The sequence below is a fragment of the Rhinolophus ferrumequinum genome, chromosome 3, assembly GCF_004115265.2.
Source record: "Rhinolophus ferrumequinum isolate MPI-CBG mRhiFer1 chromosome 3, mRhiFer1_v1.p, whole genome shotgun sequence".
NCBI lineage: Eukaryota > Metazoa > Chordata > Mammalia > Chiroptera > Rhinolophidae > Rhinolophus > Rhinolophus ferrumequinum.
Window position 1 is genome coordinate 93,128,133 of NC_046286.1, and position 25,505 is coordinate 93,153,637.

Sequence of the window (25,505 nt, forward strand, 5' to 3'; positions counted from 1 at the left end):
GTATTTCCTGAAAATAAGGTCAGGTCTTATATTAATTTTTGCTTCAAAAGACGCATTAGGGCATATTTTCAGGAGATGTCTTATTTCATGTACAACAATCTACATTTATTCAAATACAGTCATGTCATCTTCTGGAACATCGTCATAACGTACTAAAGGCGTCCGCCTCGCTGACATCTTAACTGGGGCTTATTTTCGGGGTAGGTCTTATTTTCAGGGAAACACGGTAGCTTTGAATGGAAGTTTTTTTTCTTTTTCCTATTTTACAGTTCAAGAGCACCTTTTGTCAGTGTAGTGACTTGCAGTTTCTTTAATGGATGATGGTCTTGGTAGTAGTGCTGGGAAAAGGGGAGGAGTTGGCATATCTTGTTGCTTTTTTGTTTCTGGAGGATCCTTAATTTTCTTCCTTCTTTTACTTCATCACCTCATCTAGAGGCTCCATCCTTTCCTTGTTTATCTGATTCTCTCCCAGAAGCGGTGCTTCTCCTGGTTACCACCTTCAGTCCCCCTAAATTCTTTTCTAAAACAGCTTTACTAAAGTATAATTCCATACCATATACTTCAACCCATTTAAATTGTAAAATTCAGTGGTTTTTAGCAAAGCATATTTTGGTTTAAAAAGTTTATTTCTGGATTGTTAAAATTAAGTTCGCACATTTAATCTTACGATTTTAGATCTGTGAGGACAGAAACTATGCTGTCTTGTTTATCTTGTTAAACATATTGAGTTAACAAGGGCTTTATTGAAAAATAACTTTGGGGCCGGCCCTGGTGACTCAGGTGGTTAGAGCTCCATGCTCCTAACTCCAAAGGCTGCCGGTTCGATTCCCACATGGACCAGTGGGCTCTCAGCCACAAGGTTGCCAGTTCAACTCCGGGAGTCCCGCAAGGGATGGTGGGCTGCGCCCCCTGCAACTAAACTAAGATTGAATGCGGCACCTTGAGCTGAGCTGCTGAGCTCCAGGATGGCTCAGTTGGTTGGAGCGCGTCCTCTCAACCACAGGGTTGCCGGTTTGACTCCCGCAAGGGATGGTGGGCTGTGCCCCCTGCAAATAGCAACGGCAATTGGACCTGGAGCTGAGCTGCGCCTTCCACAACTAAGACTGAAAGGACAACAATTTGACTTGGAAAAAAGTCCTGTTCCCCAATAAAGTCCTGTACCCCAATAAAGTCCTGTACCCCTTCTCCCTTTCCCCAATAAAATCTTTTAAAAAAAAAACACAGAAAAATAACTTTGCATGGTGCCATGAGGGTTATTGAAGTTTAACATATTATGTTTAAGCTCAAAGAATTGATAGTTGGGGGAGAGGTGTGTGTGTGTATAATTTATGTTTAAAATTTAATGTATATATGTATAATTTAACAGATATAATACATAGTTTAAGATACATATAGAGACCTTGCTTTCCTTTTGAAAATTTGTTTCTCTTGGGCTCTGTAACAGTTTATCTGCTTGATTTTCATTCACTTCTGTGGTTGCGCCTTGTCATAATCTTTGAAGGCTCCACTTCCTTTGCATCTCTCTTAAATGTTCACTTTGTTTTTCTTCTTTGTTCTTTTCTAGCCACTTTAGTTCCCTTCCATTGCTTCGGTTGCCATCTGTGTAACTAGAAATCTGCATCTCTATCCTAGATCTCTTCGTGAGCCCCAGATCCATGTGTCAGCTGACTGTCGAATATCTCCATTTGTCTGGTCCATAGCCCCTAACTGAATATATAAGTTGTCCTTTTCCTCCTAACTCTGATCCTTCTCCGGGATTTCTCGAATCAATACGTGACATCCACATCTCACCCATTACCCGCTCTCTCCAAATCTAGTCAGTCGGGTATATGTTACCTACTAAGTATAACTCAAATCCTTCTGCTTTTCTTCATTCTTACTGTCATTAAAGGTCAGGTTGAGAGTACATGGACCTTTGCAACAGTTTCCAATCTTGGTCTCTTTCAGTCTAGTTTCTACCATGCAGACAGAGTAATTATTCTTTTTTTTTTTTTTAATTTTTATTGTTTTAATTATTTTCTTTTTCTTTTTTTTAATTTATTGGGGGTAACAATTGTTAGTAAAATTACATAGATTTCAGGTGTACAATTCTGTATTACATCATCTATAAATCCCATTGTGTGTTCACCACCCAGAGTCAGTTCTCCTTCCATCACCATATATTTGAAGAGTAATTAATGTAAAATACATCCGATTATCTTACTCCCAGCTTAAAATATTTGCCTCATTCATTTCAGAAAATGGAATCATCAAAACAGATAAAGTATTTGAAGTGATGCTGGCCACTGACCGCGCCCACTATGCAAAGTGTAACCCTTATATGGACTCCCCACAATCAATAGGTAAGCTTTGGATTTCGGAAAATGTCACATTTTCACGCATTTATTCTATAATTTTTGTAAGTAAAATAGACTGGGACACAGATATTTATCTAGCATTACCTTGCTAGTTTGAATTTTATGCCTTTGTAAGTTTCATAATTCCAAACATATCCATTTTAATAAAATGATGTTATATGTATATGAAGTATCTTTTCTAGTATTTCAAGCAATATAATATATATAAAGAATTTTTAAAACAGTTTTTCTTAAAATACACTTTTAATGAAAATGTACAGTTGAAGCTGCGTGCTGAGTTTTCTTTAGGGGATTTAATGTGGACTAAAGTTGTTTTTCCTATTCGCATCAGTTTTAAAACTCAGTGCTAAAGGAAATAAGTGTAGTTATTACTGACTTTTCTGCTTCACTTGCCCTGAATGTTTTGACCTGCGCTTGATTTTATAAAGTTCCATATTTAACTCCTTCTCCTGAAGCAGGTTTTGCTGAACTGCTGAGCTTTGGCAGTGGGCGCCTTTGAGGCTTAGAAGTGCCTCAGGATTCATTCGGCCGGCTGCCATGCTTTCTTCTTTTGAAGCACTGTAACAGTCAGCAGAGAAGATCCTGGGGAGCTTCTGAACCCCAAAGGCACCTGCTACCACCGCTCAGTGAAAATTGCTTCAGATGCAGAAGCAGGTAAATAAATTCTGAGAAAGCAACACTAGAAGAAGAAAAAAAAATCTAAGAAAAGATTGTGTAAATTTACATCAGGTGATAGTATAAAGAGTCAATTGATGTAGTTTATTAGTCTCTTAAGCTACTTTGCTGGTTGCTCTAGTTTTTTTCTTTTTTTAGTTGCTAGAAATATGAAGCAGTTTTACATATCTAGATTTTACATATCTATTATATATATGGAAGCTTATTTTCTTTTTATAAATCTGAAGAGAAAACAAGTCATTTATCAGCTCAACTTATTTAAATTCTTCCTTTCTTAGCTAACTATACGGGAGAAGAGATCTTTAGAAATAGTGGAGTGTTGTATTAGATGAGCACAGTAGCCTTTGCATGATTTCCTAATTTTAACTGCTGCATGACAGAACTCCAAAGTACAAAATAAAAGTTTTAATTTCTTGTGGTCATAAAAATGAAAAATATTACGGAAAGTAATTTATGGATGTTAGGAAAGGAATTACATGGAGTCTTTGGTATGTTTTTGCAGCTGAATGTGTCAGTAGTTCTCTTCTTCTTTTGTAGGTTTCCAAGCAACAATCAGTGCTCCGCATATGGTAAGTTAACTTTGGTCATTTGGGTACTAATGGATCATATTTTTCCTCTACAATCGTTTTCTTCAGTAAAAAAGGTTTAAAGAACGTTTTAAACTTTTAGTTACATCAGTTTTATCACCTGTGAATTATAGCAAATTGATCATGAACATCTTCTTAATACATGGTATATAGAAGGAACTCTTCATAGTAGAAACTCATTAAAGTTTTTGGTGATTGCCATTGGTATCTAATCATGTACAAAATGGATCTATCAGGTTGTTTAGTGATGACTTAATGAACGGAGAGAATATTTCAAATAATGGACATTTTATAGAAATCTCACATTACATATTCGTATTTTATATGAAAAATTCATTACAGATTGGTCAAATGTGGCAGCTATAAAGCTATATAAGTTTCAGAAGGACCTATTTTAAGTTATCTAACACTTTTAATCTGTTGGGAATTTTCTTGGGTTTTAGATGTCAGTTATTTGAATGAGTACTCTGTTGGTTTTGGTGAACAGAACAATAGCTTTTCTGAGTTCTCTGCAAGGGCTTGGGGTTGGAGAAGCTCTTGTTTAAACTTAGAGCCTAATACTAAAATAGATTCTACACATATATTCATAATGAACTAATAATTAAACTAGAAGAAAAATATAGAAAGATATTTATAAACATTGAGCAGAAATGACTTTTTTTTGTTTGTTTGTTTCAGGTGTACAAAACAATGTAATAGTTAGACATTTACACCCCTTACAAAGTGATAACCCCCCCGCACCCAGAAATGACTTTTTAAAACATGACAAAAGACAAAGAAGCCATTAAAACCTGACATATTTTGCAACATTTGGGATTTCTGCAAAGAAAAAATGTTATAAACAAAAGAGGAAAAACTGAGTGAAATATTTGTAATACATAAGACGACATAGAGCAAATTTTTATATACTCATACGTATATAACATACATATGTGTATACATGTATCCTGTAAGTTAAGTAAAAGGCCAATAAGCCCAAAAGAAAATGGATGAAGTATAAGAATGATAGTTCATGGAAAAAGAAATACAAATGATATTGGTATTTAAACAAATGAAAAGATGTCATCTTCACTTATGTTTAGTAAATTGCAAATTAGCACTACAATGAAGTACCATTTTTCACTTACCAGATTGTCAGAGATCAAAAAGTTTGATATTTTGTTTTGGAAAGGGAAAACTGGTAGTCACATACTTTTTTGGTGAGAGAGTACATTGATAGTGTTGGAAGGCAATTTGGCCATATTTATAAAATGTGAAATATACCTCAGACTCTCCAGTTTTATTTCAAGATATCCCATAGTATATTGTACAAGTGCAAAATGACTTAAAGATACAGTCATTGACTTTATTTATCATAGGGTAAAAATAACAATCACTAATAGTCCACTAATAGTGGACGGTTAATAAATTATAGTATATCTATACAGTGAAATACTGTGAAACTTTTAAATGAGGAGGCTCTATTAGTACAAATATGGTGAGATCTTTAGGAAACATTAAGTATTAAAAAAACATTAAGTATAAAGTTCTTTAATATACAAAAGTCAAAAACGCGCGCGTATATCTTCCTATAGGCATGAAAACTAAAAATGATTTCTTCTAAGGTAGTGAATTAGGTGATTGGAGGAATAGGAGTGGAAATGAGATCTTTTCACTCTGTACTCTCCCTCTATATGTTGTCAATTTTTCTCTTTTTTTCAAACCATGTAATAGGAATGCTATTTTTATGTATTACTTAATTCAAAGAAATTAGTGATTTAAAAAAAAGTTACAGTTTTAAGATCCCAATGAACAGTTTGAACTACTACTTAAAATGAAAGATTTACATAGAAACATTCATTTAAACCTAAAAGTTATTTTGGAGAATTGGTATGCAACATGTTTGAGAAATTGACTGGAGGTGTATGTTTTTAGATATTTAGGGATATACTGTGTGAATTGTTTTTTTCTCCTGATGTTTTTTGCTGATTGTCCAGTTAATTGCCAAACAAAATATGATAGTAGCTCCATGGCAAAGGATGCATTTTTAAAAAACGAAATATAACAGCTTTATTAAGATATAATTCACATACTATAAAATTCATCCATTTAAAGTATGCAATTAAAATCTGTAGTTTTTAATCTATTTCACAGTTGTGCAAACAAAACTGCTATCTAATTTCAGAACGTTTTCATCACCTCAAAAAGGAACTCTGTACCGATTAGCAGTCTGTTCTCATCCCTCATTCTACCCAGGTCCTGGCAACTACTAACCTACTTTTGGTTCTGTGCCCATTCTGGGCATTTCACATAAATGGGATTATTACAATATATAGTCTTTTGTGACTGGATTTTTATATTTTGCATAATATTTTCAAGGTTTTTCTATGGGGTAACATTCATCAGAATTTAATTTCTTTTTATTGCTGAATAATATTACATTGTATGGATATACCACATTTTGTTTATTCATTTGTCAGTTGATGGGACATTTGGGTTGTTCCCACTTTTTCTTTTGTTCCCACTTTCTAGCTACTATGAATAATGTTACTGTGAACATTAACGTAGGTTTTTGTGTGTGCATATATTTTCAGTTCTCCTGGGTATGTACTTGGAACTGCTGGGTCGTATGGTAATTTTGTGTTTAACATTTTGAGGAACAGAGAGACTGTTTTCCAAGGTGGCTGCACTATTTTACATTCCCACCAGCAGTGTATGAAGGTTCCAATTTTTCCATTTCCTTGGTAATACTTGTTACTGTATGTTTTATTTATTTTATCCATCTTTGTAGCTGTAAAGTGGTGTCTCATGGTTTTGATATGCATTTCCCTAAGGATAATGACACCGAGCATCTTTTCATGTGCTTGTTGACCATTTGTGTATCTCCTTTGGAGAAATGTCTGTTCAAATCCCTTTCCATTTCTTAGTTGGGTTATTTGTCTTTTAATTGTTGAAAAGAATGCATTTAAAAAATTTTTATAGTGGTATAACGCACATAGTGTACAATTTACCATCTTAATCATTTTTTAAGTGTGCAGTTATCTTAAGTACATTGACATTTTTGTTCAACTAATCTCCAGAACTCTTTTCATCTTGTAAAACTAAAACTCTATACCCATTTAAAAATAATACCCCATTTCTTGTTCCGCCTAGCCCTGACATCTACCATTCTATTTTCTTTTCTTTTTTTTTTAAATTAAAGATTATTGGGGTGACAATTGCTAATAAAGCTACATAGGTTTCAGGTTACCATTCTGTTTTCTGTCTATATGAATTTGATTACCCCATGTATCTCGTAAGTGGAATCAGAGTACTTCTTTTTTTTTTGAGTATTTCTTTTTTTGTGACTAGTTTATTTCAATTAGCATAATGTCCTCAAGGTTTATCCATGTCATAGCTTGTATCAGAATTTCTTTCTAAAAAGGATACTATTTCTTTTCATTTTAATCTTTTTTATTAAAATTTATTGGGCTGACAATGGTCAACAAAATTACATAGATTTCAAGTGTACAATTCTATAATACATCATCTATATATTTCATTATGTATTCACCACACAGAATCAGTTCTCCTTCCATCCCCATATATTTGACCCTCTTTATCCTCTTTTACCATCTCCCTCCCCCCTTACCATTAAACTATTGTCTGTGTCTGAGGTTTTTTTTGTTTGTTTGTCTGTCTTGTTCCTTTGTTGCCTTAAGTTTTATATCCCACATACGAGTGAAGTTATATGGTTCTCGACTTTTTCTGTCTGACTTATTTCACTTAGCATAATAATCTCAAGATTCATCCATGTTATCGCAAATGGCAGTATTTCATCTTGTGGCAGAATAGTATTCCATTTTGTATATATACCACATCTTCTTTATCCAGTCATCTGTCGAAAGATACTTTGGTTGTTTCCATGTCTTGGCCACCATAAATAGCGCTGCACTGAACATCGGAGTACGTACATCTTTTCAAATACATGTTTTCAGATTTTTTGGCGGGTAGATGCCCTGGAGAGGAATTGCTGGATCATATGGTAATTCTATTCTTAATTTTTTGAGGAACCTCCATACTGTTTTCCATAGTGGCTACACCAATTTACATTCCCATCTACAGTGTATGAGGGTTCAAAAGGGTGCATTTTTAATCACTTACATTTGCTGAGTAACCTATGTCTCTTAATAAAGAAAGCATGTGTATGTGTATACGTGTGAAAGTAGTCACACAATACAGCTACATGTATGTATACATATACAAACAATAAGCATACGTTGTCCTTTGATGCTTGCTGGACAAGGATGTGAATAGAATAAAATAGTGTTAATTATATTATATGAACAAGCAGTTGTGATTTTGTATCATTTATTGCATAGATCTTAGAAGTATTAAAAGAGAAACAGAAAGTGAGGAGCAAAGAGAAATGATATTTACGTTTAAGGAACCTTAAAATCACAGGTTGGAAGTAACTACAACCCTGAGATGTTTTGCAAAGTCTTAATAAAAATGTGATATATGCAGTGGGTATGAGATTAAAAGCAACCTGTTAAAACGGCGTCCTGGTAGCAGTGAGCACACCATACTGAGCATCCAGATATTGATCCTAAATACCATTTCTCACTAAAGAGACTAGAGCTCCTTGGAGTAGTGACTGACTGTTGCAAAGTGAGGAAGTTCTCAGAGGCTCCTGGGGTAATGTTGGAAGGACAGAGGGACAGGTTTGAAGAGACTGCCAGAGGCTACGTTGGAAACAATTTGAGAATCAAAAAATGATAATGAAGACAATGGATTGTAGCACAGTGAATTAAAAAACAAAAATCTATGGGTCCATAGAGATTTAAAAAAAAAAAAGGAAGAGGGAAAAAATGAAAAACAGAAGAATGCCAATTAATAAATGTGAAAGGAATAATAGAATTTTAAAAATCACTATTTTGTTATCATCAATATAATGATTGGATTAGGCAATGATTATCAATTAATCAACACTATTAAAAGGAAGGTTGTTAGGGAACAAAAATAACTGTGTAGCCTCAAATGATTACATAATACTTGCTAATAACAAAAATATTCCTCGAAATTACAGTGATCTGGTGGTTACAGCATTTACTGAGCAGCTGAGCTTGGCAAGTCCAGCAGTAAAGGTGCTGATGTGAGGTAATGGGAAGTGCCCAGCAAGTCCTGTGTGGTGCTCTTGCTGAAAGTCTTTGATCCGAATCTAACCACGAGGAAATTGTCACATCTAGAATATGGGCTGTTACGTAAGACAACCAGACAGGATTCCTTAAAGGAGTCAGTATTCTGAAGAACAGAAAACAGTGGTAGGTGGAGGAGAGTTGGGGGTAGAATGTTCTAGATTGGCAAATGCCGTGCACGAACTTTGAATGGATTGGGGGGGACAGCTGTAAAGAACATTTTGGGGACAAAAGAGGGAACTTGCGTATGGTGCATGTGTTGGATGATGCTAAATTGATGATTTTGAGTGTGGTAATAATGGTGATGTGGTTACAAAGGAAAATGTCCGTGTGTGTGTGTGTGTGTGTGTGTGTTTGGCAGATACATGCTGAAGTATTTAGGAGCAAAGTATGATGTCTGTAGCCTGTTTTTAGATGATTTGGTAAAATAGCATTGCACAGTATAAACAGTCGGTGACTCTGTACGAGGAGAAAAGGGTGTCCATTGCATTTCCAGTTTTTCTGTGGCTTTGAAGTTTTTCATAGTTACAAAAACCAACTTTTCAAGAACTGTTAAGTTTTAAATTTAGAGATGACCATGGGTTATCCAGAAAAATACTATCTATAGTGATAAAAACATGAAAAGAAAGCTAGTAATTGTGATCGAAGGCCTTCACATTTTAAATCTGAATGAGACTTAGTAACTTAGCATACCCCCTTTTTAAAAAAACAAATCTTATGCCAACATAATACTGAAAAAAAGATTCCTGAGTTTCTTTTGGCATTAGATTGGGACAGTATTGCCTATTGATTGGGAATTGGCACCTTAAAGAAGTCTCTTCTAGTCCTTTGATTTCTGGGTTTAGGAAAGTCAGGTATTATAGGAGTTACTTCGTCTCTTTGATTACTTCCATTTTCTTATCATGTGTGACACTTGTGTCTTTGTAATGGAAATTATTAACTCTCAGGGAATACTGGTCGTTTTAAGAGTCTGATGAAAGCTACAGATCTTCCTCCCCCCCAAAAGTACACAAACTCTCTCCATAGAGACTACATCCTTTGGGTTAAGCCTCTTGTCTAAGAACAGCAAGTTTAAATAAAATATCCCCAGCAGTTTCCTTGGTAAAAGTGAGTTAATCCAGTGCGTGTCTTAAAAACTCATTAACTAGTACTTTCTTGCTCTCTTGGTTGGTGTTCATAATGATGATTCAGATACTATCCCACTGTACCATTTTGAAACACCACAGAAAGATAAAGTGAGTTTTTTTTTAAGATGAGAATGTGTGTGTTTTTTTGTGTTGTCTTTTTTTTTTTTAAGTATGTTTTTCCAGGACCCGTCAGCTCCAAGTTAAGTAGTTTTCTCAATCTGGTTGTGGAGGGCGCAGCTCACAGTGACCCGAGTGGGGATCAAACCAGCAACCTTGTTATTAAGAGCACTGCGCTCTAACCAGCTGAGTTACCTGGCCACTCTAGGTTTTTTTTTTGTTTTTTTCAAATTAGTTTCAGGTGTACAAAACAATGTACTAGTTAGACATTTACATCCCTCACAAAGTGATAAAACACAATGAATGGTTTGATGTCCCGAAGTTGGTGGCAATCCCTTAACCATCTGTGTGTTGTTAGGCCCGAGGGCCTCTTCCATCCTTGTCAAGGGGAGTGCTAACCTTAACCTTCTCTCCTTTCATACAACACAGTCAGATATGTTTTTAATTTGAAACAATCTCAAACTTACAGAAAAGTTGCAAGTACAGTATCAAGAACTTTTCTTTACTCCATTTGAGAATAAGTTAGAGAAATGACGCCCCATCACCCTTGCGTACTTTAGGGTGTATTTCCTTCAAACAAGGACATTCCCCCAAATAACCACAATATAACCATCAAAACTAGGACATGAACATTGAATCTTCAAACCTCTTTCAGGTTTTTCTGGTTGTCCCTATGAAGTCCTCCATGACAAAGGATCCAGAAGAATCACTCCTCTTTTGGTCTCCTTGAATCTGGAACAGTTCCTCAGCCTTTCTTTGATTGTCATGACCTTGACTCTTTTGAAGAATTCCGGCCAGTTGTTTTGTTGATGTCCTTCAGTTGGGGTTGTCTAATTTTTCCTCATGGTTAGATTCAGGTTATGCCGTTTGGGTGGGAGTATCACAGAAGTGATGCTGGGTTCTCATTAGAATCCCATCAGACAGTGTACAATTTTGATGAGTCCCATTAACTAAAGATATGATACTCATTTGATTAAGGTAGTGTCTGTGAGCCTTCTCCACTCTACAGTTACTTTTATTGGCATTTGCAATTAATCATCATCTTGTGAGGGGGTACTTTGAGATCTTATAAATGTCTGTCCCTTATTGTTTGTTTATGTCAGTATATTTTCATGGTTTCCTGTCTTCTCCCTTTTCATATTTCACTTCTTTTTCTGACAGTGAGAAACCTGGTTCCTTTCTTCCTAATATACTTATTTATTTGGTCAGTTCCCCGTAGTAGCCAGTTTCCCACTGCTGTCACTGTCTCCCCCATCCTCCCCATCGTCCCCTTCTCCCCCATTCATGCTCTAACACCTGGCAGCGATGCACCGTGGTGCACAGAAACCCTCCTCACCTAGCTTGGATTCCGACGCTTGTTTTGGTCTCTTCCCCTTTGTCAGTGTAGATGACCCCTGACCCTGCCTGGGTTCTGACACTCTGGCTGGGCACTGCAGCTACCCTCTCGCCCTCCTGGGTATGGGCAACTACCTTGTTCGGCCCAGCTTAAGGCTTTACGAGTGACCTGTTCAGATAGGGAAGGGATGGGGCAGGATAACAGGAGAAAAGGGACAGGAGGGTGTTAACCAAATGTTTTTTTTCTTTTTACCAACGAAGTCATTTCATTCTCTAACCAAGAAAAAGAGGGAAACCATTCATAGTTTGACAGTTATATACAAGATTTCCTAAGAGAGGGTTTACCAACACTCTAAAACACACTAAATAGAAGTAAAAGATCAATTACCTGTAATTTTACATATATTACTTGTTATATATGACTTTGAGGTACCTTATAGAGTAATAGCAACAGGTTGTTGTGCAGCAATGGTTGGATTTTCATTAATGTAAACATTATACCTTTCGTTTTTAAATACTTTAGAATTGATAAAGTACTTTAATACATCATGACTTTTATTCACAATGATAGTTCTGTGGAGAAGGCAGGATTGGAACAACTTTTTTTCTCTCCACGTTAATGTCATGGAAACTGAGGAACAATGAGCTAAAACTAATTGCCAATGTCATGGGGCTAATAAATGCAGCACTAGTAGAATCCAGTACTTTTGACATTTAATCCAGAACTCTTTTTTTCCATAGTACTAATGGTTTTCACTCTTCCAATCTCTTTGCAAAAGAATCTATATGATTCTCTTTGCTGAACTGTTTAAAAGCAAGTCCCAAACATAATATTATTTCACCCTTAAATACTTTAGTATAAATCTGAAAGACTTTAAAAACACAACACCATATCATACCTAACAATGTTCCTTAGTATTATAACTAGTCCATGTTCAAACTTGTCCAGGTGTTTCAAAAATTTTTTTTACCGTTGATTTGCTTAAATCAGGATCCAAACAAGGTCTGTATATTGCATCTTTCTGTCTTTTTTATTCTTCATAGTCTTTTAATGTTAACAGTCCCCTTTCTTTTTGCCACTTATTTATTGACAAAACTTATTCATTTGTCCTATAGAATTTCCTGTATTCGAACTTGGTTTATTGTTTCCTAGTGGTATTTAACTTGTTCCTTTTCTTTCCTTTTTAAGAACAGTCCCTAATGGTTCTTCCTGTTGCATCACATGAGGATGTACATAATGAACTATACTTTTAGTAATTGGATTAAATAGTCTTTTAAAAGTTTTTGTTACTAAGTTGTGATATACACACAGTAAAGTACACAAATCTCAAGTGTATGGCTTGATGAATGTTTACATGTGTCCATATTTGTAAGCACTACCCAGATTAAGATATAGAACATGTCCTGTAACCCAGAAGGCTCCCTCATGCCATTTCCTAGTCAACCTCTGTCCTCAAGGTAACCAGTATTCTGGCTTTTGTCACCTAAATTAGTTTTCCAAATAGGAAGTTTCCAGTCTATCCTCAATTTTGAACATTACCTGTTTCTGATTATTAATTCTTTTTCATTTTAACAGAATTTCAGCCTTATAGAAATGTTGGAAGAATAACATAAATAATTCCCATATATCTTTTACCTATTATTTCCTAAATGTTATCAGTTTACTATATTTGCTTTATCATTTATTATGTCTCTCTCCTTCCTTCTGTCTCCCCTTCCCCACACATATACATATATATGAAATATATATATGTATTGTTTATGAATTTCGGGAGTGATTTCTAGACAGAGTGTTCTTCATTGTTAAAAATAGGACATTCTCTTAAATTACCACAGTATAATTATCAAAATCAGGAAATTGACATTAATACAACACTGTTAGCCAATTGTAGACCTTATTTAGATTTTATTAATTGCTCTATTAATGTCCTTTATAGGAAAAGAAAATTGCAGATCAGGAGTATTATTCAATTGTCATGTCTTTTTAAGTCTTCTTTAATCTGGAATAATTTCTTTTTTTTTTTAATGGTCTTAAAGATTTTTAATGAATACAAGCCAGTTATTTTAAAGAATGTTTCAATTTAGTTTTTTTTTTTTCAATTTAGTTTTATCTGCTATTTTCTTATGATTAGGCATGGGTTATGCATTTTTGTCTGGGATATTCCAGAAGTTATGTATTTTAGCAGATATTATATGTCAGGGTGTCCCATTGGTGGTGTTAACGTTGATCAACTGATTAAGATAATGTCACCTAGTTTTCTCCACTGAGAAATTGTTTTTCTGAACTCCACTGTAAAGTTACAGTTTTCTTTTGTGTAATTATTAAGTGTCTTGGATAAACATTTTGAGATTATGTATTTATCCTGTTACTCTTCAAATGATAATCCACTAGCTTTAGCATCCATTTATGATTTTTGCTTGAATCATTTGTTACTGAAATGGTTGCCAAATGGTGATTTTCTGAGTTCATCATTTCATCTATGTTTATTAGTTGGGAACAGTTTCCCTTTATTTTCCATTTATGTATGTATAGATGTATATACATATTTACTTATGTATGTACCTATTTACATATCCAGTGGATTCATGGATGTGTATTTTTATCCACCAAAATCTGGTAGTGAATGTTTTATTGTTGCAGGACCTGATGATTTTTAATAGTGAACATACCAGGCATTTAAGAGCAGCTTTGGAGATAACATTTATTAGTTCTAACTTCATATTTTGGGAAGGCACTGAAATACAAGTTTATAAAATAGATGGAGTAGTTTTTTTTTTGTTGTTCCAAAGAATAACCAATATGATTTTACTTGATTTATAATTTATATTACTATAAATATAAAAATATATATCATTTGGCCTCTCAATTCTACTTTAGGAATTTATTCTATAGATACATGTTATAATATTATTATAAAAGATTTGTATGTTATCTTACAGATCCATCTTTTAAGATTATTTCATGTCTTTCGTTATAGAAAATTGGAGCTAACTTAAATATCTCTCATTAGGGATATTTGTTATTATAATACATCCATACAAGAATATACTCCTCAGCCGTAAAAAAGAATCAATAAGCTGTTTAAGTATTGATAAAAAAGGTTCTTCAAGATACAATAAATGAAAAAAATGCATATGCATTTGCTTGTGTGTACGTAGAATGGTTATGTTTGGCAAGAATCACAAGAAACTTGTCATATTGGTTGCCTGTAGGGAATGAAACTGGTTGGAGACGGGAATGGTTGGGACAGGGTTGGGATGGAGACTTTTCACTGTAAATCCTTTTATAGCTTTTGACTTTGAATTAATTAAATTTTCAAAGTTCACACACTGGAGATCAAAAATTACTGAAACATTTTTTCATCTAAATGTAAGAATTTAATCAAACAGTGAGAATTTTCTTATGTAATTGCAGTGTAGGTGTAAGTACTATATAATATGTTTTCATTGTCTTGGTAGATGACAATAGTAGAAAAATTGGTATGAAGTTGGCAACTTTATTTATATGCCATGGTATATAGACTTCATAGAGTCTTGAAAAAAAATGAATATATGCTTTGTTTTCTTTTGGCAGCATGCATACGCACTAGAACTTCTATACGATCAATTGCATGAAGGAGCTAAAGCTCTTGATGTGGGATCTGGAAGTGGAATCCTTACTGCATGTTTTGCTCGGATGGTAAGATCTTTATTTTTTGTTTTGACCCCAACAGAAGCATAGTATATGATTTGGCTGTTATTTTTTTCATTAGTAGTTCTTGAAGGTTGGTTTTTTTGTTTTCTTTTTTAATTCTATTAAGATAGCAGTTAGAATATATATCATTTAGGATTTTTTTGTTGTTGTTGGAAGTAACAGAATATTCAGTCCAAACTTACAGGGATAAAGGGAATTTGTTTGGTTGCTATAATGGAAACATCTAAAGGTGTATCTGGCTTCTTGTGTTGTTGGATTTAGAACATCAGATATTGTTAATGACAATGGGTTTTTCTGTGGTTCTTGGTTTGGCTTTGCTTTTCTCTGCATGTTGGCTTCATTATCAGACGGGCTGTTATGATTACAAGATGGCAGCCGGTAGCTCCCAAACTGTGTTCTTCCAAGTGCTCATCTGGTAGAAAATACTAGAGAGAGCCTGATTTCCAAACAGGCCTACAGGTTTATCAAGAATGAGGGTAGAAGTTCTTTTACATAAGAAATGTGGTTTTAGGAAAATGTCTTATTTATTATACTTGTATCAGCAGAGGCTTATCTAGTAAATGACTACCAGACTCTAAGTCTGGAGGCCACTCAAGCACCTAGAGGAAAGGTTCATCTGTGTTCGAATAATCAAATCAAGTTGATTTTAAAAAATCTTGTCCTTTGAGGCCAGATTGGAAGGTTCTGATCTAGTAAAACTGGAATTTCTGGATCCAACTTGGACTAGAATCCATTTAATTTACTATAAATGTATAATCAGCAAAACACTGGCATGTAAGTTTTAGGGAGTTTTGTCTGGTTTTTTTCCCTGATGTATTCTAAGCATCTAGAACAGTGCCTGGTACATAATAAGGGCTTAGATACTTCAGTTGTTTCACTTGTCTCTAGAAGTTAAGCCCTCACTACTGGGATGTCAGGTTTTTTTGCTTTTATTTTTAAAGCTTAGAAATAACATTTAATTAGTGACATGTTTGCTATACCACATATTTATGGTTTCAGAAGAAAATTAATTTTTTAAAAATCATTAGATTTCTGAGTTATCTTTTACAAAAATATTAATTTAAGTTAATGTCTTCCACACATTTACTATGCGCTAGTCCGTGTTCTAGGTGCTTTTCACATATTCTCTTATTTAATCTTCACATCATTTATCGTCTAGTAAAGGTATATCCCCTTCTCCTCCTTATTTTACAGCTGAGGAACCTGATTTATAGAATAACTTGCCAAGGCTATTCTATTGTAAGGAAATGATATGAAACTTAGATGTGAACCCAGATGAGTCTTTATATGTTAAACTTATTTTACAATTAATTATATTTGTGGCCTTTTTATGTATTTTATAGTTTCCACCTATGGCAGTAGAATCAGGTGTAGAAATCTCTATAATTTTTTTTATGTAACATTTTAATATTTAAAGTCACACTTCTAGATGAAATTTAAATTTAAAAAATGATTGCACTGACTACCATTTAATACTGGCAGTTAAGTCCTACTTCAGTGTCTTGGATTTAAAAACTAGAAATCCAAGAATGATAGCATTTTTCTTAGTATTACAAGTTTTTAAAATTTATTCCAGCTTCTTAATTACTGAAATACATTCATTTGAGGGTTATAGTTGAGAAAGTAGTATTTGGCTAATAATTTATAGTAAACTGAGTAACAATCTAATTGTAGGCTTAAGCTGTGTATTTGTTTTCATTTCTCATTGTAGAATATGACTTTAGAAAAAAAACAGTTTAATAACACTTTAGAAAGATGAATTGAGACCAATAAGCTATTGAATTCTTCCATTTCTAGGTTGGAGCTAGTGGGAAAGTCATAGGAATTGACCACATTAAAGAGCTAGTAGATGACTCAATAAATAATGTCAGAAAGGACGATCCAACACTTTTGTCTTCAGGGAGAGTGCAGCTGGTCGGTGAGTATCCGAAAACTTAAAAAACGTCCTCTCTGGAGAAGTTTTATTTTCAGAAGATCCCCCTGCAAGCTGAATGATACTTAGAGCTAATTACTGCATTTTTTAAGCGTTCACTTTTAAGTACTAGGTGAGAAAAACAGTTATTTGAAAATGTTATGCTATTAATAGTTCTACCTTAACCATGGGTGACATGACTGTTAACTATTTCAGAAAATGCGCGTGTTGAGTTTTTTCTTCATTGCTTTTTAAGAATACCAAAGCAATCAGAGTTCATTATAAAAAATTTAAACCGTGCAAAGATGTGTAAGATAAAAAAAGGTAGCCCCCTCCTTTTCCCGCTTGTTTTCTAGACATATAAATATATGTATGAATTACACACAATTATTTTTAATTGACTCATACTATACATATTTTGTAGTTTGCTTTCTTCCACTCAGTATACAATGGACATATTTCCACATGAGCATATTTTGTATTGTGAAAAATAATCAAAAAAATGTGTAAAACATAAATGTGAAGCTTAAATACCTTTTTATCACCACACTGATTAAGAAATGGAACATTATTAGTATGTTGGAAGTCCTCTGCTTGCTTTTTTCTCATCATAAATCTCCTTTCTTCCTAGTGGTAACCAGTATCATTACTTCTGTGTAATACGGACCTAAATTGCACGTCCGGAAACAATGTTTAATTTAATTTTGAACTTTAGATAAATGGAATCATGCAGTGTCTATTCTCTGATGAATTACGTCATTCAATATTATGTTTGTAAGATTCATCCATCTTTTTGCATGTAGTTCATTTTTATTGCTGTATATCATTCCATTGTAAGAACATCACCAAAATTTGTTTATTAATTCTACTGTAGATGAGTATTTTGGGCTGTGTCTAATTTGAGGATATCACAATGCTGCTTATGAACATGTGTTCGTAAGTCCAGATTCATATATGTACTCATCACACAAGCACTCGTTTCTGCAGGCGTGTTATTGTAGGGCCAGAGGGTGACCATAGACGCTGCAAAACTTTTTTAATGCAGTTGTACCAATTTGCATTCCCATCAGCAATGCAGCAGGGTTCCTATTGCTGCAGATCTCTACCAACACTTGGTATTGTTCGATTTGTCTTTTTGTTCACTTAGTGAGTATGTAACAGTATCTCTTTGTGTTTTAATATTGTATTTTTCTATTAACCAATGAGGTTGAACCCTTTTTCATATATTTGGCCATTTGGATTTCCTCTTTTGTGAAATGGCTTCTCAGATACTGAGCTGTTTATATTTTTCTTTGATGTGTAGGACTTCTAGAGACTAGCCCTTTGTCTATTTATGCGTATTATAAATCTCTTCTTCACTCTGTGGCATGCCTTTTCACTCTCATATTGGTTCTTTTTTGTTAAATAGAAAGTCTTTTTTTTTTATTGAGCAAATAATTTTATTCTTTTTTTTTGGAAGTAAGCTGTAAATTTTTAATAATAGAACAGATTTTGCATCAACATTAACATCCATTTAATACTCCAAGAAAGTCTTATTTTTAATGTAGCCAGACTTACCAGTTTTTCCCAATGCTTTCTGTGTCCTGCTTAAGGCTATTCTGAAGTCATGAAAATAGTCTCTATGTTATTTCTTAGAAGATTTATCATTATAGATCTTTACATTTAGGTCTTTGATCTTGCTGGTGTTGATTGTGATACATGTATGAGGTGTTGTAGTCCAAGTATGTATTTTTTCCATTTGAATATTCAGTTGTCCTATCATATCGTTTATTTAAAAAATATACCCTTTCCCTGCTGTAAACCTACAATTCTTCACACTAGGTAATTCTATCTGAACAGATTTTTAAAGCATAATTGTTTTTCTTTCAGTGGGGGATGGAAGAATGGGACATGCTGAAGAAGCCCCTTACGATGCTATTCATGTCGGAGCTGCAGCCCCCGTTGTGCCCCAGGCAGTGAGTTGGCTTTTTTCTGTTTGTGTGCTTTATTCAACTAAAACTCACAAAGATTTATAGAGAAATGACTTTTAGATGATGTTTAAAATAGAATCAGGCTTGTATGTCATGCATTTTAGTTAGTCAGTAGGTAATTTTTTTTTTTTTGCATGCAAATAGTTGTATAAATGACATCAACATTACTAAACCTCAACTCATGGCTGTCTTATTTGAAGCAGTATTTGATCCAGCAAAGAACTTTTTTGTTTCCCTTGCCCAAGGAGACATATTCAAAAAAATATTACTAAGAGCCATGTCAGAGAGTTTACTGCCCATGTTTCCTTCTGGGGGTTTTATGGTTTCGTGCCTTACATTTAAGTCTTTAATTCGTTTTGAGTTTATTCTTGCATATGGTGTAAGAAAGTGAACTAGTTTCATTTTTTGCATGTATCTGTCCAATTTTCCCAACATCATTTATTGGAAGAGATTGTCTTTACCCCATTGTATATTCTTGCCACCTTTGTCATAGATTAATTGACCATATAGGTGTGGATTTCTTTCTGGGCTTGCTATTCTGTTCCATTGATCTATGCGTCTGTTTTTATGCCAATACCATGCTGTTTTGATTACTATAGCCTTGTAGTATATTTTGATAACAGGTTGCATGATACCTCCAACTTCGTTCTTTTTTTTCAAGATGGCTGTGGCTGTTTGGGGTCTTTTGTGGTTCTAAATAAATTTTAGGATTATTCTAGTTTTGTGAAAAATGTCATTCGTATTTTGATAGGGATTGCTTTGACCATATATGACAAACCCACAGCTAACATCATACTCAGTGGTGAAAAGCTAAAAGCATTTTCCTTAAGATCAGGAACAAAACAAAGATATCCACTTATACCACTTTTATTCAACATAGTAATGGAAGTCTTAGCCACAGCAATAGACAAGAAAAAGAACTAAAAGGCATCCAAATTGGAAAGGAAGAAATAAAACTGTCATTATTTGCAGATGACATGATCCTATATATAGAGAATCCTAACAATTTCAACAAAAAACTTTTGGAACTGATAAATGAATTTAGTAAAGTAGTAGGATACAAAATTAATACTCAGAAATCGTTTGCGTTTTTATACACCAATAATGAAGTATCAGAAAGAGAAATTAAGAAAACAATCCCATTTACAATTGAATTTAAAAAATAAAATACCTAGGAATAAATTTAGCTCAATATGATTTTAAATGTTGTATTAACACTTGGAAGTATTATAGGGGTCTTTATACATCTGATTAAATTTAAAGATAGACACGCTGAATGGGCTTTCCAGTTTTAAGATTAACAGTAAAGATGTTTATGCCTCCTCTTGGATGTCACCCCAAAACAATTAGAAAAACAAGAAACAGAAACAAAAGCTCTATATTCAATTATCAAAGAGATTATACCTATAATCCTGAACTCCACAGTGTAGGAAGATAGAAAGCAAATGGAGTAGTAACTGACCCAGAAGGGTGGAGGAAGTGGAACCAAAGAGACTATAGTGGCAAGTATCAATGCAGAAGCAGTTTGCTCTGCAGACCTCTGAAAAGGGTTAGGAATTGGAGGCGTCAGGACCTGGGATATCAGAGATAAAGCCTGGGTCTGAAAAGGGGCGCTGCTGCTTGAAATTCTTTATGAGGAACAATTTAGCCATAAATCCTAAGTAAGAAAATTTCCAAGAACAGAGGACATGATTCTATAGTTTGAAAAGATCTATTGAGTATCCAGTACAATGAATTTTTAAAGAAAGAACCACAATATCATCATGAAATTTCAGAACACTAAGTCTAAAGAGAAGATTCTAAAAGTTTCCAGAAAAACAAAAAGGATAATCTGTTAAGGATTAGTAATCAGAAAGGCATCGGACGGCAGAATAGCAGCATTAGAAACAGAAAGTCAGGGGAACAAAACATCACAATTCTGAACTGAAAATGATTTCCAACCTTGGATTCTGTACCCACACATACCGCCAAATATGTAGAATAAAAATAGTTGTAGATGTACAAATCTCAGCCTCTCTCTTTTAAAATATTTTATGCACTCTTTCACATAATACTTCTGGAGGAATTGGTTTAATAATAGCAAAAAATGAGGAAAGACAATAGGAAAAAACAAAGCTAGGAAGCCACAGGCTCTGGGAAGGTCGGACATCTTGTTCAGGAGAAAGGTGATAAGAATTCCCAGTACTATTGCAAAGAGAAGTCCCAGGATGAAAGACACTCAGCTGGCCTGGTAAGAATAACCAGTCCAGATTTGGAGCAGCAGGAAGAAGGCACTCGAAGAGTGTCTACCAAAAAACAAAAAAACACAAGAAAACACTGCTTAGGTAGGTTTGATTGTGTAAAAATTTCATTGAGCAGCTATTAGCAAGTACAAACATTTAGAAACAGTTACTAAGAAAATTAAGTGAATGAAAAAGAAAAAGCTTCAATTTTGAACTGCAGGCATACAACTATTTTATAAGAAAGGAAACAATCATTGGATACCTCTTGGCTCAGCTGCAAATTATATTTACAGTCACAACTGAAAATGGTTTAAATAAAAAATTATGATATTGGTTGGACTGGGGGAAAGGAGCAGAATATATATGTAAGAGAGCTCAGTCCTCACCAGCATATAATTTGAAATCAAAAAGTAAATACTATATGGCATGGTGACTATAGTTACCAATACTGTATTGTATATTTGAAAGTTTCTAAGAGTAGATCTTGAAAGTTCTCATCACAAGAAAAGTAATTGTAACTGTGTGGTGATGGATGTTCATTAACTTTAAAATGTGGTCATCATTTCACAACATACACATATAGCAAATCATGTTGTGTACCTAAAACTAATATGTTGTTATATGTCATTTACATCTCAATTTAAAAATAAAAGACGTGCTTTAGAAATAAGCACTACCAAATAAAAAAGTAAACACTGGAAGATACAGTAAAAGGATTAAAATGACTGGATATAAGGAGCAAGATTGGAGTAGAGGGAAGCAGTCTGCTGTTTTTCATTATAAACCTTGACATTTAGAAAGACAACGCAAAGAATACTTGCAAATACTACTTTGATAAAAATTAAAATGGAAAAAAAAACTTGCTGATGACCAAAATTTTAATTGAGGACGCACTTTTTGGGGATGATTTTACTATTCAAAGTAAGGTTTCTTTCTCATTGTTTTTGATTAGTGGTGATTTGTAAAGCTACATTCAAATGGTAACTTATGATTTAAAAACTACCTGACTGGACGAGCTTCTGTTGAGTGGTCTTGGTTCTTCATTGACAGAGGTGCCCTCATTCTAAACCTGCAGGGGCTCCAGCCCTACCTTCCTTCATCATGGTACCAGTAATCTAAAGGAGCTATAAAACCAAATTCCCTTACCTTTGTTTGAGTGATGCCCTAAATTTTACAATGATAGGCGAAGGATTCCTTGCTGAATTTCTATGCTTCCCCTCATCCCCTCCAAACCACAAAGATTCGTGACAGGCATACGGGCATTGAAATTTTCAGCTTTGCCTTTGGTTTACCCGAGAGGATAGTTCTGTATTACTCGTATGTGCTTCAGCTCAAACCTTTGAGCACTGCAGTTGTACTGGGGACTCTGTTAGATGTTCGGAGCACAGAGATGAGTGAGACACAACTTCTATCGTCAGAGAACTTGTAGTTTAGTAGGAGAGGTGGATAAATAAATGAGTAAGTGGGTGATTGAGTACTAAGTTTAGCAATCAAACTGTGTGTACTAAATAAAGTCCATTTCTACTTTCTTCTCATGGACACGAGAAGCTGTTTGCAGAGATATAAAATGACTATTAGTATAAAATCTATAACTTGGTGTGTATGTGTTTTGTTTGTTTTGTTTTTTTAGCTAATAGACCAGTTAAAGCCTGGTGGAAGATTGATATTGCCAGTGGGTCCTGCAGGTGGAAATCAGATGCTGGAGCAGTACGACAAGTTACAGGATGGCAGTGTCAAAATGAAGCCTCTGATGGGAGTGATATACGTGCCTTTAACAGATAAAGAAAAGCAGTGGTCCAGGTGGAAGTGATTTTACCTTCTGCTCTCTCTTCTTCCACACATGCAAGGTGAAAGGGTGTGGATTTTAAGACATTAGACTACAAGAGCTGCTTTTTTGGTTGTCACCTCTATGTTACTCCATTTTAACACCAGAAATTCACTACATTAAAAGTGTAGAAAATTTTGCATGGTCTGCCCTTCTTTTGGTTTAACTCACATCTTTGGGGAAGGGAGGGTGAGACTTGGTTGGCACAAAGGTGTTTTTTCTGTTTTCTTTTTTTAAAAGAGGTTTTCAGCCACAGTTCAGTGCTTTCTCTAAGGAGATTTTATTATCAGCCACTCCGTTTCTATATTTACAAATCATTTTTACAGCTGCTGTGGTCATGGAAAAAAAAGCTTTGGTTTGAAGGGAAAGGGCCACCATTTCCTGCCTGTTCACTCTCTGTTGTACCATTGTTATAAAGAGAAAGAAGGGAAAAGATACTTTTGTCCCAGTTTTCAAAGGTATCAGAATCCCAGAGAGGACATTCTTCCTCTCAGCTTGATTTCTCTCTTTCAGTCAAGTTCATAGATGTCTGACAGCCTGTGCCTGTTTTACATTAGCTGTTGTTTCAGAGCCACTATTACAAATAAACTTCTGGCCATTCTATAGAATAGGCCAGCCAATTTTTAACCTACTTGATCTAAATTCCTGTATAGGGGAGGGGATTCTGTAAGCTCAAAAGGAGTGCCCAGGTCTCACAAACCCACCCAAAGGTCAAAAGCATGCAGCATAATCCTCAGCATAGCATGGCTCGTGACAACGCCCACTTGTGTTGTTCATCTCGGCATCATCACAATCTTTGTTTGAGGCAAAGATGTCTCTTCTTCCTCTCCTCCTTTCCCTCCCCAACTCCTCCTGTGGGAAGGAGTGCGGTCAGTAAGTAAAAGTGACATTAGCTAAGATCCCATGAAATTAAATGCCAAAATAAAAAAGGCTTTACAGTTTCCTTGTTTTAGAATCTATTTTTATTTGGCAGAAGTGCTTATTTTAAGGCAATTATTTTCTTAATAAGTAACATGGTGATTATAAGTGTAAAAGATCTCTCAATTTTGTTTTCTGAAAAGAGGAAAGGAACATTTTGATGAATGTTTAATTGCAAAAATGGTAATGAGTCTTCTAATTAAATTCTGATTGGCCATTTCTTATCTAGGATGTCTTATTAGGAATTGCATTTTATTCTTCACTTAATGTGGTTATAGCTGTTTTCTTTGAATTCTAATCTGGAGCACAGCCACTTCTTTTAAAAGTTTTTTAGAAAGCTGTCAGTCTTATAGGTTAGAATCAGATATAGTTATTAACAGCTAATTATGACCATCCTTCACTTTGCTTCTCTGGTTATACCACTGCAGAATTGTATGATTGCTGTTATATAAGAGGAGGCAAACATATCACTGAAATAACTGAAATTTGATATTAAAAGTTCAGATTTTCACTTAAAACTTTTAAATTTCTCTTTTTATACACAATAAATATTAGTATTGAACATTCTACCTATAATTTAATGAAGGGTAAAAGGTATTTTGTTTTGATAACCAGAGGTGGATTTCTCATGCAGCTAATGAAACTTAAGCCTCAAGGCCCTTACTTGTGTAGGGTCCTTCCTGACCTATACCTGATACTATAAGAGTAGTCTTGTTTTTAGTTTTTCTTTTTTTTCTCTTCATCCTCCCCTCCACAAAAATTATATAAGCTTTAGGCTTCCAGAACACCTGTGTTCACCCCTCATAAAACTAAACTATCTTTATTAAATTAAGAATAATTTTTAAATTTATGGGCAATTATTCAATTACCAAATATTTAAATGCATCAATACTTGTTTTTCTTTTTGGCCTTCAACTTTTTAAAACGTGTATGCATCATTGGAAACTTTTCTCTTGTTGTACTACAAGGAATTTCTTATTTTTTCTACTGTAAATTTTCTATTTGTTCAAGCACATTTTCCTACATGCAAAGATGTAGTTCTCACTACAAAGATAATCAGTTACTTAATTGTAAATCTTGAATTTTAAAGAATATAAGTTTTAAGAATATAAAGGTGAAACAAAATTGTAAAAGACAACTACATTAAATTTTTTTTTTTTGTACTGAAAATTACTAGAAAATAGGGTGCTTGAGAGGATAAAACATCAACATTTAATCTAAAGCGACCATTAATCTGCTATCTCTGTTTGTATTCATAAACTGTCAGTCAGGTTCCAGGCAGGAAACAAAGTATTCAGCTAGGAATTGGAAGTGATTTTAATGAAGCGAGTCTTCAAAGAAATATGGGAAAGGTTATGGGAACCAGTAAAGGATGTTGACATACCCAGGGAGCAGGGACACCCAGGGTCATTTGTTGTTAAATTTGTTAAATATTTGTCAGTGTGAGGCCCTTCTTAATACATTCATTCGTTCAATAGGAGTGTGTGTACCCACTATGCCGGCACTGTACTAGGGCCAGGAACACAAACTGACCTTTCTTGTGGAACTTAGTCATGTGGGAGATCCAGGAAAATCCAAAGACGAAGATAAATAGGCAATTACAGGCACAC

At 34.4% G+C, this 25,505-nt stretch overlaps 1 protein-coding gene and 1 non-coding gene across 4 annotated transcripts in view; one reads left to right on the forward strand and one right to left on the reverse strand.

Moving 5' to 3' along the window:
• The window catches only part of PCMT1 (protein-L-isoaspartate (D-aspartate) O-methyltransferase), a 44,727-nt gene that overhangs the window by 11,211 nt on the left and 8,011 nt on the right, over positions 1 to 25,505 (forward strand). For 2 of the 3 annotated variants that reach the window (XM_033100362.1, XM_033100369.1), the window contains exons 2-7: positions 2,238 to 2,342; positions 3,570 to 3,601; positions 14,929 to 15,033; positions 16,846 to 16,966; positions 18,830 to 18,915; positions 22,783 to 22,952. In XM_033100362.1, the coding sequence (XP_032956253.1) occupies positions 2,238 to 2,342; positions 3,570 to 3,601; positions 14,929 to 15,033; positions 16,846 to 16,966; positions 18,830 to 18,915; positions 22,783 to 22,952 (619 nt within the window). Of the gene's footprint in view, positions 1 to 2,237; positions 2,343 to 3,569; positions 3,602 to 14,928; positions 15,034 to 16,845; positions 16,967 to 18,829; positions 18,916 to 22,782; positions 23,000 to 25,505 lie in introns of all 3 variants that reach the window. The other variant, XM_033100378.1, reaches the window with a different exon arrangement.
• LOC117020920 (U6atac minor spliceosomal RNA) lies at positions 10,316 to 10,446 on the reverse strand. The gene has a single exon (XR_004422755.1). It is a non-coding gene; the product is annotated as a U6atac minor spliceosomal RNA (small nuclear RNA).